The 26270-nt window shown below is 36.3% G+C and overlaps 2 protein-coding genes across 7 annotated transcripts in view; both read right to left on the bottom strand.

Moving 5' to 3' along the window:
- Nucleotides 1–8561, bottom strand: part of LOC136026691 (cullin-3-A-like) — an 87240-nt gene extending 78679 nt beyond the window's left edge. Inside the window, exons 1-3 of one of the 3 annotated variants that reach the window (XM_065703440.1) lie at nucleotides 8397–8549; nucleotides 5890–5989; nucleotides 574–664 (exon numbers count right to left, since the gene is read on the bottom strand). In XM_065703440.1, the coding sequence (XP_065559512.1) occupies nucleotides 574–633 (60 nt within the window). In that variant the 5' untranslated portion in view covers nucleotides 634–664; nucleotides 5890–5989; nucleotides 8397–8549. Of the gene's footprint in view, nucleotides 1–573; nucleotides 665–5889; nucleotides 5990–8396 lie in introns of all 3 variants that reach the window. The other 2 variants (XM_065703439.1, XM_065703441.1) reach the window with 2 other exon arrangements.
- An 11850-nt stretch (nucleotides 8562–20411) lies between these two features.
- The window catches only part of LOC136026690 (m7GpppX diphosphatase-like), a 33873-nt gene continuing 28014 nt past the window's right edge, over nucleotides 20412–26270 (bottom strand). For 3 of the 4 annotated variants that reach the window (XM_065703435.1, XM_065703436.1, XM_065703437.1), the window contains one exon: nucleotides 20412–21533. In XM_065703435.1, coding sequence (XP_065559507.1) covers nucleotides 20433–21512 — 1080 coding nt within the window. In that variant the 5' untranslated portion in view covers nucleotides 21513–21533 and the 3' untranslated portion in view covers nucleotides 20412–20432. The remainder of the gene's footprint in view (nucleotides 21534–26270) is intronic. The other variant, XM_065703438.1, reaches the window with a different exon arrangement.

The raw sequence follows: 26270 nt of genomic DNA, 5'->3' as shown, positions 1-26270 counted from the left end.
GTTCTTATTATTTCCGTTTTTCCCGTTTTCTATTGTATCTGCCTCCATGGTATAGGAATAGGAGCCTCATATCTATTTATAGTTTCCCGGATATTGGGTCGAAGCTCACAGAGCTTGCTGGCAAAATACCCCAGTCTACTTATAAGTATCTGCCCGCCCACGGGGGCCTTACTCGTTTGCTTTAGTTTCTTGTTTTGTGTAGTGTTTGTTTTGTTTCTTTTATTGGTACTCCGCTTTGATTTTTTGTAGCGGGTCAAAAATAAATTATTATTATTATTATTACATCAAAAGCGTTTTCTCAGGTCAAAACTACATTTCAAAAAATATATTAGTCAACAATATTATTTTCAAGTAAATGGTTTTGAAAGGGACAAGACAGGGCAGCCATAGTTGCTTTTCTACATAAATTGCAGAAATGTAACAATGAATCAACACATTCAGGATTCCACTGACTTCAGACAGATTTTTCATTATAAAAAAAAAACAACTTAGTTTTAGAATCAGAAATAGCAAATCAGAACTTCAAAACTACAATTCTAATGAAGCTTAATTTGTAGAAAAAGGAATACTCACAGGAAAGGCTCGGATTCTCATTTTAGCCTCCCTGCGAGGTGGACAGTTATTTCTATTCATGGTTATACAGTGCTAGGTCTGATCCAGAAACCTGAAAAAAGAAATAAAACCATAGATAGACAAAATACTTAGTTAGACTCAACAATGGTATAATATATTTTTACATAAAAATCCAGCAAAGACCGACTGAGGACATGTTCCTTCATTTTCACACCTTCTACAGACTCTGTATCCCCTACTTAACCTCCTCAGCTATCCCAACTTTTACACCAATTGATCTTGTTACAGAGTGGTTCAGGAAAGTGTCATCCACTTTATCATAAAGTACCTTAGAAACTTCTTCCATCCACAGTGATCTTAATAGTGTAGATACAAATCACCTGATTTTCTGTAGCCTTGAGAACAATAATTATTGCCGCTTTTTATATTAATGTTTTATTTCCATTTATTATTGCTAAGTGACGAGTTTTTAATCTTAGGTTTATTTTATTTCTCAAGTTTTCAACTATGTTCTTTATTTTTGTTTGTGATACAAGTCTTTTTTCAGTCATCGATTGTATCTAATTGTTTATCTTACACAATCATAAAGCAGGTCACTGCATTATGATCGTGTTTCTCTGGTTTTATAGGGTTTTCTTTTAAACAAACCCCATCTGCTCCTCTCAATGATGACAACTTTAAAAAAAAATTACTTTAAACTGAAGAAATCATCTAAACTACCTTTAAAAAAGATTAAATGGTAGCCAAACCGGGCACACTTCAATCCACCATATACTAAAAACAAAGAAACAATCCATAAAAAGAATTGCCTTTACTGTAATAAAAGACGTCCTCCCACCACAGGAGGCCCTACTCACAGTGGCTTTTCTTAGCATTTCAAATCTTTTCTAAACTGCGGTCTGTCATGGCTCCCAAACAAGAAAAAATCCCTTTACTCTCAAAAGGAGAATAATGAAAAACAATAATCATTAAAGAAAAAATAATCCCCATTATCAAAAACTTTTCCATTATTATAACTTTATTTTACACAAATAATATATACGATACATAATCCTATGACACGGTATTCCACCTTTAGACTACAAGTGGCCAAGCATATTAGGCTTAGGCTTCACTTGTTTACCTGCGAGTCCAAGCAAATTCAGTCTAAGATTTTGCATACAAGTCCAGTGAACATTGTCCGTCACACATCAGCCCAAAATCAATCCAATTCTTTCATCCTTTAGTTCTATGACTATCTACCTTATTACTGCCCTAGGAATGACTCATGGATGGATGATAGATAGACTTATCTATCAACAAACGAACTGACATCATTACTTGAATTCAAGTTCTTGAATTAAAACCATTGATTTTGAATTAAAATCAAGTAGTTCTGGGCTTCAAGCCATCTTGAAGCCCAGATCTTTTTATCTGGGCTTCTAATACTAAAAAGCCTTGGACCAAACAGCCTTTTGCAGACAACCTGTGGCACATCCATCAATCATCCAAACAGACCTGTTTACAGTAGCCCAGTGCAATGTGCTCAGATCCAAGCTTGCCCAGTTCCTATATTTATTGAGCTCTGTCAAAGCACATATGAAACCAAGGGAGGAAAGGATATAATAAAAGAAAAATCAAATCAAATAGCTGAGAAAACGAGGATTTTATCCATCAGTGGCAAAATATGAAAACAAAAACAAGCTAATATTTTGACAAGGACCTCCGCCAAGTTGTCCTCAGTGCTCATAAGAAAAAACCCTGACCTTTTGAAGTCACTGGCAGACAAAATCCTTGTTTTCTCACCTTTTTGATTTTTCTTTTATCATAACCTTTCCTCTCTTGGTTTCATACATCATGTATAGCCAGTGTAGTATTAGAATGTATCTCTGTGAAAGCATCTATTATGTGCTTAACTGAGACCAATCTCAACCATGGAATACAGAGCAGTGAGGTCCCCATTCAGGGATACACGCCCCTCAGGCAAGATAGTGATCATAGTGATGGCACTAAATATGGAGGTGTTGCTGTTTATCTACAAAGACCTATACCATATTCATGCCTAGATTCAGCAGGCAAAGAAGCTTTGTGGGTTAGGATGACCATCCCAAACAATTCTGTGATAGTTGGTATGATATATAGCCCTCCAATCTGCCAGATTACCAGCTACATTGAATACATTGGGGGCAAGTATGCTAAGCCATTATTCTTCATGGAGATTTCAATGTACATTATAGCATGTGGCTTGACACCATAAAAACTGATAAAGAGGACTCAGACTTGTATGACCTATCTCTCTCTTAAAGGCTGGAACAACTTGTCATTTTGACACATATCATGGCCCAAACAAATTATCTTCTTTTAAGCTCTTCCTTACAGATCATCTAAACTTCTTTAAGCTAGACGCTCTTGCTTTCACAAGTGACCACATTGCCATCATTGCAGGTGGAAACCTTTTGTATTCTGCCTCCAATAAAGCATGAGTGAACAATTTGGCAATACAACAGAGGTGATTTGGACAGTTTGAGAAACACTCAATGCTCTCAGCAGTGGCGAGCCTTCCTCCATGAAGGCCCAGGGAAAGCTACAGAGAAGTGCCAGAAAACCATATTTGACTCTTTTGGAAAACCTATCTTTTTAAAACAGATCCAGATGTCCAGCAAGGACAGTCCATGGTTCAACACCCAGTGTAAGAGGGCTATCCAAGCAAAAGAAGAGGCACAAAAGCAATGGCTACTTTCAAAGAGCAAAGAGGATATATTTACATTCATCAAAACATGCAAAGATATAGTTATTTGGTAGTCCTAGTTTGAGTATAAGGATAAACTTGCCCCCAAGCTTCAAGGTGCTTTTGCAAATAGTTGGAGAAGAATTGTTGAGGAGGCTTTACTGTCATCCAAGGGAACTTCAGTTCCTTTTTTACAGATTAACCGGACTGTGGTACAAGATCCTCAGGCAAAGGGTGAAGCTCTTGCTAAGGCTTTTGTTGAATTCAAGAATCTAGATGACAACAGAAGAGAAGTATCAAATTTCTCTGACCAAGCAAATACTAAGGCTCCTAAGATTCTTCATATTTTGTGGCATCTTGATGTGACCAAAGTCACACGTCCTGACAACATACCAAATTTTGTCCTCAAATTCTGCAGTGCTGAGCTAGATGGACCTTTTTTATTGCTTTTCCAAATATGTTTTTGCTCCAGAACCTTCCCACAATCATTGTAAGCAAGAGTTGATCCAGCAAGAGTTGGCTTGTATAGGCCTAATAGGTTTCTCTACTGTGTTGGCACTGTTTATGAGAGTATCTCCAATAAAATATTTCAACAGTTCCTGGAATCGAACAACCTTCTAGGCAATTGCCAATATAAAATCCCACAGGAAATGCTCAATATCATATTGCCTAGTGGCCCAGCATCAGGAGTGGATTGAACTTTTGGCCATTGTGTATAACATTAGGCTATTGTCATTCAAGATTGCCAAAGCATAGCACCATAGACTGCTGAAGAAAGTCCATATATATGGTATTTGTGGATGTCTGTGAAAAGTAATTAAGAGCTTTCTTTCTAACTGTTCACTGCAAGGTATTGTGGGACCTATGCTAACAACATCTACAATTCCTTTCCCTACAGAAGGATTTATTTAAAATTCAAAAGTGGTCTGTTGCAAGGATGATAAACTTCAATGCATTAAAACACAGGAGCTTGTTATTACAAGGTCAAAAGTGTCATGTGAACACCCCATTTTCATTTTCAAAAATGAAACTATAAAGAGAGTCAACCAGATTTGGCTACCAGGGATTCATTTTCCACTGATCTCTCTTAGAATAACCACCTTGATAGTTGGATAACATCCTGTGCAAGAAAGCTGGGAGTTACCCAAAAACCTTATTCCATCCAGCTCCATTGTCCTATTCTACAAGTCCAGCATCAGACCCACAGCTAAATGTGGATGCTCACCATATGCTGGTGCTCTGAAAATGCTATTGCCAACACTCCAAAAGATCCAGAATAGGGCAGGCTATGGCTCTGTAGATGATTAGCTCCTACCTCTAAATGAGAGGCTTGATGTAGCAAGTACATGAATTAGCCTTTACCCAGTGAGCTCTCTGACATTGTGCCCTGCTTTGTCCAGCCATCAAAGCAAACACAAAGGCATACAGGTCATTCCAAATTATCTACTGGAAGAAAACACTACAAAATTCTGATAGCTACTGAAAACATAATCAGAAATCATTTATTTAAAGACAGGTTTCATAGTTGTAGATAAAAATCACAAAATAAATGTCACTGTCATTTTAAAAGAGTCCTAAGGCATTTTGTTACAGGCACTGGTAAAAAAAACCCAGCACAAACGAATTACTAAATCAATCAGTTCTGCAAGGCCCTGGCAGTAATTTGTTCTTCTATCTGGTATTAAGTACTGAGTTGGCAGCAGGTGGTAGGAAATGTTGGTGATTGGAGCTAGTAAGGAGAAATTGACCAAAACACATTATCAACTGAAACCTGCAATCTCTAAGAGATTCAATCATTAAAGACACAAAAGCAGACTCATAATCAAATATATATATATATATATATATATATATATATATATATATATATATATACTATAAAATACTTACTTGGATCATTCCTCAAAGCACATCCCTTCACTTTACCACAATTCCCTTCTAATATGTAAACATATAGCCAAAGTTCTGTGTAGTCTAGGCCTACTCCATTATTTTACATGCTGGCTATGAAATACTGTTAAAGAAACAGCAAGCAAGACAGAATTGCTACTAGCCAAAAAGCTTGTCATGGGGTGGAGGACTAGGAATGCTACTGACTGGCTGGTCATTTTTACCTTTTTTTTCAAGATTTAGCATAATGTCTGTTTTGAATATGATACATGAAATTACTGCAAGAGTTGGTAAAACTACTACATTTATCAACTGAGATTAAGATTCTACTGTATCTCAAGTCACTGTTTTCATGCTCTTTATTTAATCAATGGAAAATTGTGGCACCATCTATAAAATCATGGCAAGAGTTGGCAAAACTGCTGCATTTACCATCCAAGTTCAAGATTTTTGTAGATGACATGTCAGTACTAGCAAGGTCTTTATTTGACTGAATCAAAAAATTTTGAGGATTTGGAAAAAACAAAGGTGTGAGTAAAGTGATATGCTTTAAGGAGGGATACAATTAACCAAGGATACAGATTTATAAGGAGGGATACAAATTTTTAAACAAGCTACTTTTTGCTATCTTGGAAAATGGTTAGGTTAGGAAAATGAAAGTTTAAGGGATGGATCAACAGACTAAAGTATGTCCAAGGAAGGTATTTTGAAGTACCTACCTCTGCTCCTTCTTCAAGGGGGCAATGACCTTTGATGACCTTTATAATTCTTTGTGTTATGAGTGACACCTTACAGAATAGATCTTCTGCCTAAATGAATCTAAAAAAAAGTATTTTCAGCTTCATAGTCCTGCTCTAAATTTATGAGGTTTCAATGATCTGCAAATAAGCTACATTTCCTAAATTTAGAAAACAAATCCATTGACATGGCTTAAAATTCTACTCAAACAACAGGAATTGCATTTCTAAAATTAAAACCAGAGGAAAATGAACAGAAAATTATTGTATACTGCATTTTTGTTGAAATTCCAAAAGGTACAGACTTGTCAAGGAGGCACATTCATAAAACATAGAAATTAGAAATGGACAACATATACCTTGGCAATACCTTCCTAGAGTATGATTTGGCCATTAATTTATTACCAAGAATTCGATTTTTTTTAACCTAATCAATTTTCAAGAATGCAAAAAGTAGCTTGTCCAGAATTATATTCTAAACTTAACATCATTCCAAGGTAGAGAAAAGATATTCTTCAACAATGTATGCTAACAGTTTTCAGCTGGATGGTGGAAATGCTATTGCTGAGAAAATTATTAACTATGTTTTCTGCTTGGAAAGGGAAAGTATCCCTTTTAATATTGGGTACCAAATGCACAATTGTGGTTATTGGTAAGGAGACTGGTTTACAAAATCCTTAAAAAATCACTTGATCCTGAAAGTGCTTCAGTTTCCTTTACCTCTAATATACAGAAATAATGTCAATTTTTTTTATTTCCTATATCTTTTGCCAATGCAATATTTGTATTTGGTAAAATTCTAGTTGATTGAATTCTTGCTATCTCAGAAAGTGTTTAGGTTAGCAAAATGAAACTTTCAGGGAAGGGTCTACAGGATAAAGTATGTCCTGGGAAGGTATCTTAAAGTACCCATCTCTACTCCTTCTTCATCTAGAGGGCCCTGAAATTTGCCTACATGACAGGCATATACCTATAGAGATTTTGACAAAACAACATTTTACCTTAATTTTCAGTTACCAGTTGCCCTTTCTCTGCCTTTAGTTCTGAAAATGCAATTTCTGTTATTTGAGTAGAATTTTGAGCCATATCAATGTTTTTTTTTTGTTTTTTTTAATTTAGGAAATGTATTTGCATACCTTTAAAACCTTATAAAATAGAATTGAGCAAAGTTATGAAGCTGAAAACAATTATGTTGTATTTCAATTAAGCAGAAGATCTATTTTGCAAGGTTTCACTTTTATAACACACATATTTTAGAAGGTCATCAAAGGTCAGGGCCCTCTAGAGGGAGAAGTAGTAGAAGTAGTTGCTTCAAAATACCTTCCTGGGACATACTTTAGTCTGTAGATTCATCCCTGAAAGTTTCATTTTCCTAACCTAAACCCTTTCTGAGATAGCAAGAAGTCAATTAACTAGAATTTTACTGAAGTTTCATTTCCCTAACCTAAACTTTTTCCAAGATAGCAAGAAGTCAATTAATGATAAAATTCTAGTTAATTGACTTCTTGCTATCTCAGAAAGGGTTTAGATTAAGAAAAATGAAACTTTCAGGGATGGATCTATAGGCTGAAGTATGTCCCAGGAAGGTATTTTGAAGTAACTACCTCTACTCCTTCTCCCTCTAGAGGGCCCTGAAATTTGCCTACATGACAGTTGACAAAACAATATTTTACCTTTATTTTCAGTTACTAGTTGCTTTTTCTCTGCCTTTAGTTCTGAAAATGCAATTCCTGTTATTTTCAGTGGAGTTTTGAGCCATATCAATGTTTTTTTTCAAAATTTAGGAAATGTATTTGCATATCTTTAAAACTTTATAAAATAGGATTGAGCAAAGTTATGAAGCTGAAAACAATTTTGCTGTACTTCAATTAAGCCAAAGATCTATTTTGCTAGGTTTCACTTTTATAACACACATATTTTAAAGGTCATCAAAGGTCAGGGCCCTCTAGAGTGCAAAGGAATGGAGGTAGGTAGTTCAAAATACATCCCTGGGACATACTTTAGCCTGTAAACCCATCCCTGAAAGTTTCATTTTCCTAACCTAAACCCTTTCCAAGATAGCAAGAAGACAATTAACTAAAATTTTACCCAATTAACTAGAATTTTGCCTTTTATTTTAACTTAATAATTAAGCCTACCTATAAAATCAACCAGCATTAAAAAAATGAACAGATAGAAAATACACTGGATTAATATAACTTGAGTTGTACATTTGAATTTTAAATAAGGTTTTTGGTAAGAGTATATTGAATTACTTTGATGAATAGCCTAATATAGATCTAGAGTAGCAAAAGTAGGCCTAATCCCATGTTTTGTCAAGTTGTTTTCAAAGTTTTAGTATTCCCTTGTCAATGTCCCCAAATTATAATCCACGCCTAATTTTAATACCATTATTTCCAAGGAATCGGTCGGTAACATAGCTGAAAAGTGAGCTAGGCTAGCCTAGCCTAAATAGGCTTGGGGACTAGGCTAATGTTTGGAAAGCTTACCCAAGCACTTGTTGCAAACTGTAGGAAAAAAACTTGACTACGTAGCAGCAATCAATTGAACACTAAAATGGTAGAACGTTCAATAATTGTGAAAGTGCAGCTGTAAGTAAAATATTTTTATCATACTCAGCATGGACAACGGCTTTCAAAATATTTGCCTAAGACAGTGTTGCAAGATCGGACAGAGAGGATTATATTTCCTTGAGCCCAAAATTATGCTTTTTCTTGGAAAGATTTATGCTACACTTCTAAATTTTCCCAGGTTTTACGAAAAAGTTGACCAGTTAAGACAAGTCGAATTCTGTCTTATCTTAATAAAGGTTCTGAATAGAATATAATCTGGTAATAATAGCCTAATAGTTTATTTTTAACCCGCTAAGGGAACAAAAGTGGGGTATAAACAAAAGAGGCAAAGAAAAAGGTAAAATAGCATAGAAAATAAGTGAAAATGCTTTTTTTATGTCCAGGGGAAGGATCTTGGTTCATAATTTGTTTCAGGTTTTTTTTCTTTTTTCGCAAGTCGTCTTTCTTTTCGAAGCGGTTGGCGGCATTTGAAAAACATAGTGTCTTACATCATCATCAAAATTTTACTACAGATAAATTACAAAAAGAAGGAAAAAATGCGGTTCATATTCAATGAGCTTCTTTATCTTCACTTTTGGATTCGACTTCTTGACCAGGGCGTAGGGTTGCTACGTAGAGGTTCTTAGAATTATGGAGCCTGATCTGATTGTCTGTAGGAACAGATTTGTAGCAAACTGCATCTTTTGTTCTTAGTCACGATTTTGTGACCAGCACGGCTTCAATACTTTTTCTCTACTACCTATTCCGCTTTTTTGTCTTGACATCACTGATTCAAGAAAAAATTCTTTCTGAGTCTGCGTTCAAATGCGGTAGGGAGAGCACCCTCTAGGCGAATTCTGTCAGATCTGGAAAAACTCTCTCGTCGGTAAAGTTTCTTATTTCGCGTAATTTTCTCCACATCAAGTCTGTAGTAATTTTGCTCATATCTATCTTTTCGGAGTCACTAAAAGCAAATGGCAGCTTGCGCCACTGGGAGACAATATATGTGAGTTTTGGCATGAGACTTGGAAATCGGTTCACTACCACACCTAGTGTGGTAGACTGATCAGTCTACTGAACAATATTTGATCAGCATAAGCTTTTCACAAAAATTTCTGGAGTTTCGGCGATAGTTTGGTGTCTAGATGGTGTGTAATACCTATCGACCAATTCTTGAACCTTGAATCATTGCCTATGGTTGAAAGGGCTATGCATAATTGCACAGCAAAATTCTCTCACCGTTCACCACCAAAAAAAACAACATGAAACCCCTCTAAATCTCAAAATTTCATCAAACAATCATCTTCACCAATCCAACCAATCACCACATGTCTTTAAATTCAAATATCTTGCGTGCGCTTTTCTTTGCCATAGACCACAGGATCAGAACAAAAAAAAACAGGTGGTTCGTAGTCTGTCGCTGTGCTGAAAATTTTACTTTAGTTTGGTCGAAAAATTCAATAAACCATCTAAGAAAGCAAAATTTTACTACGTTCAGAAATGTTATTTTCAAATCTGATAATTCGGTGACACTAAATTACAATTTTAGGGGGAAAACACCAAATGCAATTTCATTGCAAAACTGCTTCGTTTTCATGGTTGTAGCAGGTTTTACCTTCGTTTTCAGGTTCCAGAAGGGCTTGGATCCACGTAAGGAATCATATGGTTTAAAGTAGGTTTTAGAGTAAAAGAAAGGGATTGAACCTCCTTGCTGAAAACATTTATTGCTGGTATTACGCCAAACAATTTCAAAATTGTTTACTAAGTAAAAATATGGCTTAAATATACTCTGCCACTGTGGTGTTTTAGCTTTTATGTTACATTAACCTTGCTACTTAGTTTTTCTACCCAAAAAACGAAGATTTCATGTCGATCATTTTCCAAGAGACAGCAAAAATAAATCATAGAAAGGCGATAAGATATTATATAGAAAACAACACCAGCAATAATTTCTCAGAACTAATGAATATTCTTACATAAAATATTACGTTTATGCAGGAATTTATAACAACGGATTTAAAGCACCTTTTTCCTTTAACAAACTCAAAGGGTTTTCACTCGATAAACAAGATTTGTAACTGACTACAAACAGTTGGTTATTATTTCCTGTCAAATTCCCATACTAGGTGATCCTATTGCTTACTTCATCTTCATCACGTGTACACTGGTGCTTATATCCATGAACAAGAAATAAAAAGATTTTAAATTTTCCAAGAAACCTGTCGTAATGATAGTAGTATAGTAATTGCGGTATCTACCCCACCTAGATCATCCCATCAGTTTACAACATTTTATATTTATTTTACATCATTTTAACATTAAGTCATGATTTTTAGGGATTATTCCGCCTTTCTACATATTGATCTCTTGATTCTTTTAGGGTTGGCCCCAATTTCTACGGGCTGGTATTGATTTTTATGAACTTGTCTGGATTTTTAAGAATAATTTCCAGATAATATTCTGGATTTCTACAAAGTGGTTTCTTGATTTCTTTTGATTGGTCTTGAACTTTCTAGTTTAGCCTTAATTTTTACGGACTGGTCTTGATTTTTAAAAGTTCTTCTGGATTTCTATGGGTTGGGCTTAATATTTATGAATTCGTCTAGATTTGTAAGGATTGTTCATGATTCCTAAAGATTGTTCTGGATTTCAACATATTGGTCTTTTTATTTTGAAAGGTTGATCTTGATTTCCACGGTTCGGTCTTGATTTTTATGAATTTGTCTATATATACACAGATTGATCATAATTTTTAGGGATTAGTCTGGATTTCTACATACCGGTCTCTTGATTTCTTCGGATTGGTCTGGATCTTAAGAGGATGGTCTTGATTGCTGCGGGCTAGTCTTGATTCTTATGAATTTGCCTAGATATCCAAATATTGGTGATGATTTCTAAGGATTATTTTGATTTGCAAAAGTGGGATCCTTGATTTCTTCTTTTTTGTCTTGAATTCTAGTGGTTGTTCTTGATGCTTATGAATTAGTTTGGAATTCTATGGATTGGTCCTGATTTCTAGGGTTTCTTCGGGATTTTTATATATTGGTCTCCTGATTCTTTATATTGATCTTGATTTTTCAGATGTTGGCTCTAATTTCTACGGGTTGGTCTTAATTTTTATGATTTCATCTGGATTTCTATGGATTGGTCATAATTCTTAAGGATTGTTCTGGATTTATACATATTAGTCTTTTGATTTCTTCGTCAGGGGTCGGTCTTGATTTCTACGGGTTAGCCTGGATTTTTATGATTTTCAACGGATTGCTCATGATTTCTATATAGTCTTCTGGAATTTTTCATATTGGTATCTTGATTTCTTCGGAATTACCTTCAGTTTTGGAGGTTGGCCTTGATTCCTATGGGTTGGTCTTTACTTTTATGAATTCTTCTGGATTCCTAAGGATTGTTCATGATTTCTAGGAATTGTTGAGGATTTCTGTATATTGTTCTCTTGATTTTTTGAATTGGTCTTGATTTCTTCGGATATATCTTGATGTTTAGAGGTTGTCATTGATTTATATAGGTTTGTCCTGATTTTTTTTTTAATTTATCTGGATTCCCATGGAGAGGTCACAATTACTGCGGATTGTTCTGGATTTCTTCAGATTTATCTTGATTTTTAGAGGTTGGCTTTGGTTTATAGTGTTTGTCTGGATTTTTTTATTTCATTTGGATTTCTAAGGAGGGGTCACAATTACTAGGAATTGTTCTGGTTTTCTACATGGTGGTTTCTTGATTTCTTCTGTTTGGTCAAGATTTTTAGATGTCAGTCTTAACTTGCATGATTTTTTGCTGGATTTCTGAGGATTGGTAATGATTTCTAGGTTTTGTTTTGGATTCTTCATTTATGTCGCTTGATTTCTCCGGCTTACTCTTGATCTCTAGAGTTTGGCCTTGATTTCATAGGGTTTATTCTAATTTTCCTGAATTTGTCAGGATTTCTACGGATAAGTCATGATTTCTAGGGATTGTTCTTGATTTCTACATATTGATCTCTTTGTATTTTTAGGTTGGCCTCGATTTCTTTGGGTTGCTTCTGATTTCTTATAAATTCGTCTGGACTTATACGCATGATTTCTAGATATTGTTCTGGATTTCTACATATTGGTCCCTTGATTTCTTTCAATTGGACACCTTGATTTCTTTCAAAAGCAGTGTGGTCTAAGAAATTATTTAATAGAAATAGTAGAACTAGTAAATGTTGCAGTATCAGTAGCTTTAATACTAGTGTGCACACATTGCCTTTTGGTTAATTGATCTTCCCCATTAAGTATACTCTGAGAGTTACAACTTAATACACTAATCAATTCTTAGGATACGTAATTTTGATGATCCAAATGCACATAGTTCTTTTGTTAGTTAGAATTTGCCATCAATATTCTCTCAAATTTTACCTTCATAGACTTAGCCTTAATATATCACAGAAGTTTCGTTGGTAGTAGTAGTTGCAGTGTTAGTGTTGTATAAGTAGTAGTAGCAGCAGTAGTAGTAGCAGTAATAATAACGGTAGTAATACAGCATAGATAAATAAATGAAACCCGAAACGAACAGAAATTACAATAAACAACCGAGTCAAACTCAAAACGTGCAGAAATTGGCATGAGTAGGGCTCAAAACCCCTATACCTTCTTAAGGTCAAAACATAATTTGTACTTTACTGAAAAAAAAAACAACAATAAATGAATGTGCATTGTCATAAGCTGACATTTTTTCCTATTTATATCATTACTTTGTCACTCTATTGACAATCTGCAGGATTTCCTAGTTCATTTTGATTTAGTTCAGCATTCGTCTAAATATTCCTTGAAAGCATCACCTTAATACCCTTAGCTTGTGTAGTAGCATCAGTTGTAGTATGCACATAGTACCGTTTTTGTCAACGTCCCCTTCAATACACAATGAAATCATTAACTTAATACTATCAACCGGCCCTGAAGCATTGCTGATACGTCCGCTTGACAACCTATGTGGGCATAGTGTGTTTCGATTTCTTTCAATACAGTTACAATATTAACCAAATTTTTTCGCCTTAGTACCCTTAGGTTTACTAGTAGTATCAGTAGCACCAGTAGTTATAATAGTAGCAGTAGAGCTAATAATAGTAGTTTTAGCTTTAGTAGCAGTAATAATAATAGTGGCAGTAGTAGTAATTGGGGGAGTAGAAGCAGTAGTATTATGATACAAATACCCTCTTTTGGTTAGTTCAACCTCCTCCACAACAAGCTTTGTAAGTTTCAATTTCACACAAGAAACAGTTCCTAAAATATTGCTGATATGCTTTTTTTGACAGCCTGCGTATGGACGGCAGGTTTCCATCCTTACAATAGAAATGTTCAGAAATACTGTCTGAAAATTCCACCTTCATACCCTTTGGTATAGTTACTCAACTTAAAAAAATAGCCATCGCTATGATATTATAGATTGGCTCATTTGATAACCTGAATATTCATTTACTTCTTGAAATTTTCATCTTAATACTCTTAACCTTAAAAGTAGTTGCAACACAAGTAGAAGTTGGAGAAATAGTAATAGTAGTAGTAAAACTAGAAAATGTTGCAGTAGCAGTAGTAGCAGTTTGCATATATTGGTCAATTAATCTTCCTCTTTAAATATTTTTTGAGAGTTCCAACTTAATACACTAATCAATTCTTAAGATACGCTATTCTGACAATCTAAATACACATAGTTCTTTTGCTAGTTCGAACTTGCCATCGATATTCTCTCAAATTATGTGATATGTACTATTATCACAGCAGTTTCGCCGGTAGTAAAAGTAGTTGCAGTGTTAGTGTTGTATTATCAGTAGTAGCAGCAGTATTAATAGCGATAGAAACATATGCATATTGCCTTTCGGTCAATTGAACGTTGCTTTGATGATCCTCCGGAAATTTCACCTTCACACGCTAAGCCGTTCCAAAAATATTGTTGATGGTTGCTTTTGGCACCCTTTTCGCCTTAATACTCTAAATCTTACAAGTTGTTGTATTATTACAACAAGTAGTATTATATTAATATAGTAGTATTATAAGTAAAAGCAGCGGTGGTATTAGTGTTAGTAATGATATGCATATATTACCTTTTTGTCAATAAATCTTCCCCTTCAATGATTATCCGAAACTTCCAAATTAATTCTGTCAACTCTTCTAATATTCTATCGACTTTTCACCTTCATGTGTGTAGTCTTAATTGTACTAGTATCAAAGTAGTAGTGGTATAAGTAGGAGCAGTAGTAGTTGTAATAGTATATAATTATTAATAGTAACAGTAGTAGCAGGTATATTTTGCCTTTTGGTCAACTGAACATCCCACTCACGATGTCCCTGAAGTTTCATCTTGATATGATAGGCCGTTTCGAAAAAAATTACTGATACGCCCGGATCGGTAATACGCCCCTGAATGGATTGAGGCGATGTCTTTAGGAAAGATTTAAGGAAAATAAGAGCATCTTAGGAGGGTTTAATGATGGCTTTAATTGTATTGTACAATGGTGAAGAGAATGGGTGCTAGCCTTAGGCAATTTGAAAAATATTATCAGGAATTCCAAAGATCGATTGACACTGTTAGATAAAACGAAGGGATCTTAAGATAATCCATACGATGAAAAAAAATGTGTACATTCAGTTCCGCAAAATTTTTATATCAACTTTCTGGCTGTAAAAGACTAATGATGTTAATGGTGTCAATGGGGGGCATGTGTTCTCCTCAGTTTTTTTACCCTCTCCCCTCTGCCTAGATTCTGAAAAAAACGCTTCCACTGTACTTTCAGAAAAAAAGGAAAGGAATCGCTTCCCCCTCTAGATTATCTAGAGCTGTAGGGGGAAAGGGTTGTCTTCCTCACAGATATAATTATCTGTGTATAATTATCAACTACGATAGAAAAAATTCTTATCTCGAATTTTTATAGGAGGTATTAAGGGAAATGATGAGCAAGGAGGGGTTGGCTCTCAAATCAATTTGACTTTTAAAAAGGGCATAACATCCAATTTCAAATCAAGTGAGCCCCATCTGAAGTTTATACGACCACTAATTCCATAAAAAAACCTTATATGCTCCCACGGCATGACCTACCACCATGTCCCCAAGGCACTGGGGTGCAGTATCAACCCTAGAGGCATTATTATATGTTTTTTGAACTGTTTTGAGCAAAATCACTATCTCACAATTTTAATAAGATTCGTTTGGTGAAAAAAGGTAGTCAGGGGGAGGACTAGCTGTCCTCCATCACTTTTGATTCTTGAAAGGGAGCCAAACTTCCAATTTTCAATCAAATAAGCCTCCTGTAAAGTTTATACAACCATCCCTTCTATAAAAACCTTAAAAGACATAGGGTATAACTTACCCCCAGGCTCTGGGGGTTTGTTTCAACCCCAAAAGCCTTGTTGTATGATGTCTGGACTAATTTGAATAAAATAGGTGTCTAAAAATTTCAATTAGATGTATTTTGGGACATCACGACGTGTGTGTGTGTAGGGGGGGGGAGTAGCTGTCCTCTAGTCAATTTGATTCTTAAAAAGAGCACTAGAGCTTCTGATTACCAATTCGATGAGCCCCCCTCCGAAGTTTATACAGCCACACTTTCTATAAAAACCTTACATGCCCCCAGGGCATAACTTAAGACCCTTGCCCCGAGGGCTGGGGGGGGGGGGGGTCATCCTCAAAGACATAATTTCCAGGCCTTATAACTATATGTAACAAAACAGCTACCTCAAAATTTTGATTGGGAGTGTTTGGGAAAATGATGGGCATGGGGGGGGATTTGCCCTCCGATCACTTTCAACTAATATAAAGGACACTAACCATCTCAATTTACAATTGAATGAGCCATTTTTGAGGTTTCTACGACGCTTGCTCTAAAAAAATCTTAAGACCCCCAGGACATAACTGACAACCCTTGCCCTGACGGCTTTGGGGGGGATATCATCCTCAAAAACAGAATTTCCTGAACCATCAACTACGTTTAACAAAATGACTATCTCAAATTTTTGATTGGATGTGTTTGGAGAAATAGTGGGCGAGGGAGGGGGTTAGTTGCCCTCCAATCACTTTTGACTATTAAAAAAGGTTCTATCCCTTTCAATTTCCAATCGAATGAGCCCTTTTCAAATTTTCTACGACAACAAAGTGTCCCGGTCTAAAAAAAAAGAAAAAAAGATAATACATTGCGCCAACATCGTTCTTTATTGTGCTGCCTACGAGTTCAATTATATTTTTCGTCGAACCATATTTCTAACGACCAAGTAAAATTACCAATGTGATATATTAAAAGTTTATCCCTTTCTCTTGCAGCTAACGGAAAAAGAAATTGAAATCATATTGGACAAAACAATGGTTCTGTTTAGATAATTAAATAAAAAAAACGAGTTTTTTTAACTGAAAGTAAGGAGCGACATTAAAACTTAAAACGCACAGAAATTACTTCGTATATGAAAGAGGCTGCTTCCTCATCAACGCTCCGCTCTTTACGGTAAAGTTTGACTCTTTCTCTCAATTCTTCTATTTAAAACAGTAAAAAACTTTAGCGTAAAGAGCTAAGACCTCATCAACGCTCCGCTCTTTACGCTAAAGTTTGACTCTTTCTCTCAATTCTTCTATTTAAAACAGTAAAAAACTTTAGCGTAAAGAGCGGAGCGTTGATGAGGAAGCAGCCTCTTTCATATACGAAGTAATTTCTGTGCGTTTTAAGTTTTAATGTCGCTCCTTACTTTCAGTTAAAAAAACTCGTTTTTTTTATTTAATTTCTGAACGTTTTTGAATCAATGCATGTTTTGGTTTTGGCTCTCCGCAGAGGAATAATCAAAACGAAATTTGCATTTTTTTTGGGGGGGGGGGGGCTAAATGGCTTTCTCATAATTTTGATCGAATGATTTTGAGAAAAAAAGAGCGGGCGCGAAGCCTAGTTGCCCTCCGATTTTTTGGTTAATTAAAAAGGCAACTAGAACTTTTAATTTTTTACGAATCTTTTTATTGGTAAAAGATTTACGTAACTTATAAATTAGCTTACGTAAAGAACTTTTGTATTCTCATGTTTTTATTACATATATGAGGGGATTCGCCCCATCGTCAGTACCTCGCTCTTTACACTAAAGCTTAAATTTTATCCCAATTCATTAAGAATGACCCCTGAATCACAAAAGCCGTAGAATAAATAGTTGAAATTACTAAAAATACTTTAGCGTAAAGAGCTAGGTATCATAAGGAGGTGAGCCCCTTATATGGGTAATAATTTCTGTTTGTTTTAAGTTTTATTGCTGTTCCTTACTTCCAGCTGAAAAAGCTTTTTCACATTTATTTTTTAATTTTTTTTTAAATAATGCTAGTAAATCCTGCTCTCCCTTCATGGAAGTTTTCTTCTCCCATGACAAATTCTCGATGGAAAGTTTCTCCAGCATATCCCCCTCTTCTCAATCCCTCCCCCCAACCAAAAAATCCTCCTGAAAACGCCTGTATACTTCCCAATAACCATTACTATATGTAAGCACAGGTCAAAGTTTGAAACTTGTTGCCCCTCCCACGGGGACTGTGGGGGAGTAAGTCGTCCCCGAAGACATAGTTATAAGGTTTTTCGACTACGCTGAATAAAATGGCTATCTCAGAATTTTGATCCGTTGACTTTGGGAAAATAATTAGCGTGGGAGGGGGCCTAGGTGCCCTCCAATTTTTTTGGTCACTTAAAAAGGGCACTAGAACTTTTCATTTCCGTTAGAATGAGCCCTCTTGCAACATTCTAGGACAACTGGGTCGATACGATCACCCCTGGGAAAAAAAAAAAAAAAAACAAATAAACACGCATCCGTGATCTGCCTTCTGGCAAAAAATGCAAAATTCCACATTTTTGTAGATAGGAGCTTGAAACTTCTACAATAGGGTTCTCTGATACGCTGAATCTGATGGTGTGATTTTCGTTAAGATTCTATGACTTTTAGGGGGTGTTTCCCCCTATTTTCTAAAATAACGCAAATTTTCTCAGGCTCGTAACTTTTGATGGGTATAACTAAACTTGATGAAACTTATATATTTAAAACCAGCATTAAAATGCGATTCTTTTGATATAGCTATTGGTATCAAAATTCCATTTTTTAGAGTTTTGGTTACTATTGAGCCGGGTCGCTCCTTACTACAGTTCGTTACCACGAACTGTTTGATTTACAGAAAAAGGACATGGTTGAGAGATATTACAAACAACATTTAGCTAAGCGTTTGCAGCTCAACAAATCCCTTATTTATGATAGTGAAAAAGTGATGATCTCAAAGTTAAAGGTAAGTTACCAATAGTGTTAGATGTGTTTTCGTGAGCCAATCTTGCTTTTTTTTTTATACGCGGCTCCACGCATTATTTTGGCGTCTGCTATATTCAAGTATGTATTTACATGTCTAATCTTTGTTAGAATTAATGAAATTATATATTAAATACCTTCTATTTATTTGACTTTAAGATGGGCTTGATAAATATGACAATTATTAGATTATTGACGATTTTTTATCAATAAAAATCATCAGTAATGAAAGTTGTTTTCTGACGTGTTTGTTTCTCAATTTTTTCTGAGTTTAATTTCCCACACATATAACAAATAATTTGAAGAATTTATAAGAATAGAAATTAGCACTAGTGTCGAGCATTACAATTTTTAGTCATAGAATCACCCGGAATCTATTTAATTGGTGGTACGTGTATGATAAACGCCCTACTGTTCAAATTGTTCATTCATTGACGCATTACAAAACGTTTTTTTTTCGCTAGTTTCTTTCAGCTTACCGTGAGACAAGATAAATAGAAGTGAAAGAATATTTGAAAAATATATATGGTCCATGTATTTGCACATCAAGTGTAGGGGTGAAGTATTTTGACTGTGTGAAGGTAAAAAATAATTCTTAATATATAATATGCCGAACTGTTGTACCTAACACATTAGGCCTGCAGACCTGCTATTTTTTACCCCGCCCACCCCCCCCCCCCCCTAATTTGGAAATGTATAGCCCAAATTTAAACCTAATAGTTTTAGCACAGATTATCTATTAGGTTTCACAATAATCTGTGGTTTTAGATAGTAATATTGCATCATGGAGTATCAAAACTCTTTCTTCTTGGTAAGGAAAAATATTTCCTTGAATTTTTCTTCTTTTATGCTTTTTTCTGGGGCCATAAAAATGTATTTCGAAATTTGACATTTTTCTTTTAACAACTGGTGGAATAGCCCTAACCAAGAAAATACCAAACGTCTGTTAAGAACTGTTGGTTGTGAAAATCTTAGTGGGTTTTCAGAAAATTGAAGGACATCAATAGAAGAATATAAAGTAATCCTTGTTGTAAATTTTCTACCACGAACTTTAAAATAACATAAAATTTCTCATCAGAAAACATCTTTTATGACTCATTAAGGTAACCCTTACGATCCTTTTCATTATCTTTCCAGTTTCGGGTTACCTGCAAGTTTGCTATAAAAGACTTGGAATGTTTCAGAATTATATTAAGATTATTTCAAATGTCTAGTTACCAAATTCATTGTCAGTTGCTAATCAAACTGTGTTTTGTCCAGGGCATTTTTGGAGCCAGAGGGAGGGTGTATGGCCCCTCACTGCATCCAACAATGATCTTGCTTACATAATTTTCTTTATCTTAATTACTATACTTCTCTTTTTTTGAGAAAGAGAGGGGGTTGAGTTTTTTTTTCATTTTTTGCATTCAGATCTCATTTCGGCTGTTTTTACATAGCTTCGCTTTCTAAGTATTTGATTATCTCCTTAATGAGCTCCTCAGTACTAAAGACAATAAAAATCAAACCAATATCAATAAACTGGTAAATAAATGGGTTCCACTGGTCAATCAAGGGCAGGTACTAAACCTGTAAATTAAAAGAAAATACGAGACACGCCATTTTTATTTGGGCACAGCAATATGACATAGTTTTCCCCTTATAATATGCAGGCTCCTAGATAAACTCCCGTTTGTTCTGCTTTTCATATAAAAATAGGAATTTATTCTTTCATAAGAAAGCCAACAGAATAATTACCACATTTATATAAATGTGATGAACACTTGTATGGATAAAGGCTCAGCTTTTCAATCAAACACTTCACCATTCCAAAAGTCACAGCTATGAACTTTGAGCTGAAATCCCTTTTCATTTTCCTCACAAGATCTGAACCATTCAGCTCACAGTCATAAAGGATTTTAAAAGCACTTTTTTGGCAAAATATCTGGTCCGAATTTTGAATGAACACTCGCGCGTTTCTCTCAACAATCCAAAGCACTAAACAAATTTTATCACCACTTGCATCAGTTGCAGTCATCCCTATTTTGGCTAGAGGAGGTAGGTCACCAATTATATTTTCAATGAGTTTTAAGCTATCGCTATATTCTGATGTTGGCATGGAGTTATTAAACAATAAAGCATGATTCCACAAAACACAACCTATTTCAGACCTAGAGCCCAGGTTAAATCCACAGTTTGAGCATAATAATGATTTATCTACTTCTTTCAACTTGAGGGCATTCGGATGTATTACATAAAAACACACACCATATAAACAATCCAAATGGTTTGCATTAATTGATAATTTCGCTTTTTTCGTAGTACATTCACCATGATTATGGCAAAACCATTCAGTAGTTGACAGCTCCCAATTAGTAGAGGGCAGAGGAAGCACACGTTTGAAATTTAGACAATCAGAGACATCTGAAGTACAACTTTTGCACCTAAAAGTGTAACTAATTCCTGCTTTCAATGGTGGTAATAATGGAGGTTGATGCTCATCATCTTTCAATGATAGAAATTCCATTCCATATGAGCCAACATGTGAAGACTCGGGTTTGGTGAAACATTGAAAATATAAAGATGTCTTAGTAATATCTTTAATCATAGCCGTGTCCTCGACTAGCTTTAATCCTTCAAAACGACAATCGAAAGTATTATGTCCAAACTGTAATTTGATGACATTTTCAGAATTCTTTATAACTGTGATTTGGTCAAGCTCAGGATTTACTGTGATATATATATTCAATGTCCTTAAGCGATCTTGTGATTCAGCAAATATTTCTAACGGACTAGTTGACATTTTCGCTAAGATCTGGATGGCCTAAAAAAAAAAAAAAATCATAATAAAAATAAATAAATTTAGTTATCAAAGAAACCAATACTTCATCATGGGATATTCAAGGTCCTTAAGCGATCTTGTAATTCAACAAATGTTTTTTAACGGACTAGTTCACATTTTCGTTAAGATCTGGATAGCGTAAAATAAAAAAAGAATTTATAGTAAAAATAAATAAATTTAGCTATCATATAAGCAACCAATGCTTCGTCATGGGATATTCAAGGCCCTTAAGCGATCTTGTGATTTAAGAAATATTTCTAACGGACTAGTTGACATTTTAGCTAAAATCTTGATAACCTATAACAAAGGAATATCAATTAATTAAGGTATAACATAAAACAAGGGCTAAGAGCTCATATGGCACTTGTGACGAGGTCGAAAGAGCCAAGAGCTATTATGGTATGAGCACTAGCGAAATTCTAAGAATCAATAGATTGCTTTAAAAGGAAAATCAGAGGCTTAATGCCGGTCAGGATTTAAAAAAAGAGCTCTGAGTCACGAAGTCCTTCTAAATATCAAAATTCATTAAGATCCGATCACCCACTCGTAAGTTAAAAATACCTCAATTTTTCTAATTTTTCCTCTCCCTTCAGCCCCCCAGAATATCTAATAGGGGAAAACGACTTTATCAAGTCAATTTGTGCAGCTCCCTGACACGCCTACCAATTTTCATCGTCCTAGCACGTCAAGAAGTACCAAACTCGCCAAAGCACTGAACCCCACCACCTAACTCCACCAAAGAGAGCGGATCCAGTCCGGTTACGTTAATCACGTATTAACGACATTTATAAGCGTTTTCCAAAATTTCCGGTTTCCACGACATTTATAAGCGTTTTCCAAAATTTCCGGTTTCCCCCTCAAACTCCCCCCTATGTCAACAGATCTGGTCAGGATTTGAAATAAGAGCTCTGAGACATGAGTTCCTTCTAAATATCAAATTACATTAAGATCCGGTCACCCATTCTTAAGTTAAAAATACCTCAATTTTTCTGATTTTTCCACATTAACAACCCCCAGCTCCCTCAACGAGAACGGATCCATACCAATCATGTCAATCTTGTATCTATAACTTGTGCTTATTCTTTCCATCAAGTTTCATCCCGATCTCTCCACTCAATAGTCAGGGAGCCACTCAACGAAAATGTGTCGGGTAGGTGATCAGTGAGCAGAAGAAGGTTTGACAACGGAATATGGGGTAATCGATAGCGCTGATCACGAAAATGGGCGTTATATACTCGGCCGGGGGGTGCTTGACCCCGAAAATTGAAAATTTCGCGTTTTTTTACTATTAAATCACGTTTCGGAAAAATTTCCACAATGATCGCCAAATCTTTCGTAACTGATGCCAGAAGTGACGAGTACAGTAGGGACCATCGCGAATGACCTTGAAACTTGCAATTTTAATTTTTTTTATTCGCGCTGGAAAAGATTTCACGCCTAGATTCAGCTGGTAGCGGATAGTTTTATTATCTCAGACAGGAAGATTGCCACTATACTCAACAATGACCTTGATTACAACTCTCTTTCATTCCTAATCAGAATTATTAGTAAACTTGACAAGATTATTATTCAATAAGCTTGAATAAACAAAAAAAAAGATTACTATACTAACACCTGCTACGGATTTCGTGAACGGCACTTGTTACTACAAAAGTTAAAAAGTAGCTCAGCATATCAAATTATCCATCAAGCATATCAAACTCGTCCATAAAACACTTCCCACCACAGCCACAAAGTAAATCGCAAGGTCTATTTCCAGCACATGAACATTTTTTTGTACAGCGCTTGCACGAGCAGTACTGGGGGACCACACCTTCTGGAAATGCCTGAAGGGTAGACACAACTGGCCTAACCCCACCGTCTTGAAACATCCAGCCAAATTGCAGGGGATCCAGAAACTGTGGCTTTGCTCGATTTGCTTGCAAAAAAATGTCCAACTGCAGGTACACGCGCTTAGCATGACACTCAAAGGCAGCGTCAGATGGTGGCAAATACTTAAGCTCCCGCTTTCGAGGGTACAAATGCACTCTTAATTCATTAAGAGAGGTAAAGTGGTCTGGGTCTTTTCCGTATGAGGCAACAACGACCTTTTTGCAAATCACACTGAATTTTTCTAGAACCGCAGGGTCGAGCTTTGACTTCTGTATCTCTTGGACAAGCAAAGCAATCGGTTTCTCCAATCCCCATTTCTCGACAGCCTTGGCCACCACTCGTTTTCCTTTAGAAAACATGAAACCTACGGTATCACACCCTGAAAGCGTATGAAGAAGGCAGATGGAGTGAACAAAATCGTTCGGTAAATTGCTGCAAAGCCGATGTATAGGCACTAAATAGCTGTGGAACCTGACATAAACTTTCCGCTTTTCACAATTTGGGTGGTTCCCAAGGAATAGCTTGTAGTGATATAGCAAGACGACAACTATGTCTGTGTCATTCGCATCGACCAAAACGACATCGAAACCCCTCTCCAAACAGTCCAACATGTGTAACACAACTCTTGTATCGGCCTCTTCATGGGTACAGCTCAAACGCTCTTCAAAGTTTGTATCAGCATTTCCACTTCTGTTGAGCATCACCACTCTCATCCGGTCTCGAAAGCCTCCTGAGAGGTACACAGTGAACCCTGCTTGCAGCAGGTGAACTGAGTTTTCAAACTCACCGAATAGAAGCTCAATCAGTCTTGCCTTTGTCTTGGAATTTGAGAGCAACGAGTTCCAGTCATCTAGGTTTGAGTGTCTACCTAGAGCTACCGGAGACCTGTTTGAACATCTTCGCTGCTCATGGCAACCTCCGCAGTCCTTTAGGCAGATCACCTTGCCTTCTTCGTCGGAATATCCAAAAATCCCATCATATCTATCTGCAAGGACGTGCAGCTCCTTAACGTTGCTGTTGAAAGACACAAGCGTAGAAAATGTCTGTTTTCCATAGCTCTCAACGGTTTCCGATGGATTTGGTGGATGGCTTCTGAGGTAGGGCATCAAGTCTACCACCCTTGAGTGAGTCGACTCACTGCTAATCTCGAGGTTAACGGGCCACTCGCTCAAGCTGATTTTTGTTTTCAAATACTCCAGAAGAGCTGACTTTGTTCCTGTCCGAAGCACAACCATTCCAGATATGGCACTTCTCTGGAATATAGAAGGTGCATATGGAAGAAGCTCATGGGAAAGCAAATTTTTTAGATGGTGAAGTCCTCTTTCGCCTGTAAAGTCAACACTCACCAATACCCTTTTGACAGTTTGAAGTTCAACATTGGTAAGGCTATTTACAGCACTAGAAGTATTGGTTGCTTTTTTCTGTTTCGCCTTCTCATTATTCATGACCTTTACTTTGCTAAAGGCACCTTTTTCACCGTCAAAGTAGTGATCAACCGCTCTGCTTCCAACAGATCGCACACTGAGGAGACTGTCAGCTATCTCACTATCAACTATCTCAAGCGTATAAATATACAGCATATCTTCGTCAGTGGATCGAAAGGGATTGAGCCTGGCTTCCAGAACAGACTTCACTTTATCAACAGCCATGTGTTGCCGCAGAACGAAGGAAGGGTGATCTTCGTGGTGAGAGGAGTCAAACTCAGTCTGGGGAACAATGCGTAGCATCTCAGTGAATATAGACGAGACTGAGGCACAGAACGGAAGAGTTAAAGTCCACTTCACCAGTGCCAACTCATTCATGGTAATACCCGTCATTCCACCTTCCGTTTTTGAATCTAAATTAATGGTAGATTCTACAGCATGGTCTGGGGATATGCAGTTGAATTTTGCATTCCTCCTCTTCACATTGAACAGTCCATTGTGGAATGCCTGATCTACTTCTTGAGGTAAGCCCTGCATCTCAGCCAGGTACTCAATCAAGCAAGTGCCATACTTATAGTGACCACATGCAACTAAATAAGGAAGCATTTTGCTAGCTCCTTCAAGATGGCCATCCCAGTCACCAGATCTTTCACTGTACAAAAACTGCCACAAAACCAGTACCATTTCTTTGTACTGCTTCCAGAACTTGTGGGTTTTTGAGCGTGCACGAGAAGTCTCGAACCTTTCTAACCACGGGGACAATGCGGTAAGTTTTTCCTTTAGACAGTTCAAGTTCTCATCACCCTCTCTTGAGATCTTCAAGTTTTGCAGTAAATCTCCCATTTCTTCAAAGATAGTGATGCACGATGAATCGTCTGATTCTGCGCAAAAATACTCCGAAAGCTTCCCAGTACAGAATTGATATTGCCTCGAGGACTAACGTATGAGCAGCGAGAGCTTTATAGTACGGTTTACCACTCATCACTTTCTTTGCGGTTCCTTCCAACAGAATTCCAGCCTCGTAAATAACCTCTTCTAGACCCGAGCACTTCATTATATGACCGATGGCACCCATGAAGATCATTAAAATATGAAGACCGCCCATTCTGAGGATAACATCAGAATATGCTTCAGGATTTCTGACTCTCAGAGCATGAACGATTTCATATACGCATTCACACTGGATAGATACCGCTGCTTATCCGAGCTAAAAATTGGGTCAATCCGCTTTTCTGTCAATAGTTCAAAAACGAGAAGAGTTAGAGAATTTCTGGATCAGTCATTTTGTAGGACAATAAATTTCCTACAGAAGCCATTAAAAAAAAATACACCTCAGTCAGGCAAATTTTCAAGATGGATCAAGATTAATCCAAAAGAGAGATAAATTGTGTTAACTTTCTCGTCGAAATTTTGTGATTACAAC

The sequence above is a fragment of the Artemia franciscana genome, chromosome 4 (assembly GCF_032884065.1).
Source record: "Artemia franciscana chromosome 4, ASM3288406v1, whole genome shotgun sequence".
Classification (NCBI taxonomy): Eukaryota; Metazoa; Arthropoda; class Branchiopoda; order Anostraca; family Artemiidae; genus Artemia; species Artemia franciscana.
The sequence above is the reverse complement of the archived record's forward strand: the minus strand, read 5'-3'. Positions and strand labels throughout refer to the sequence as shown.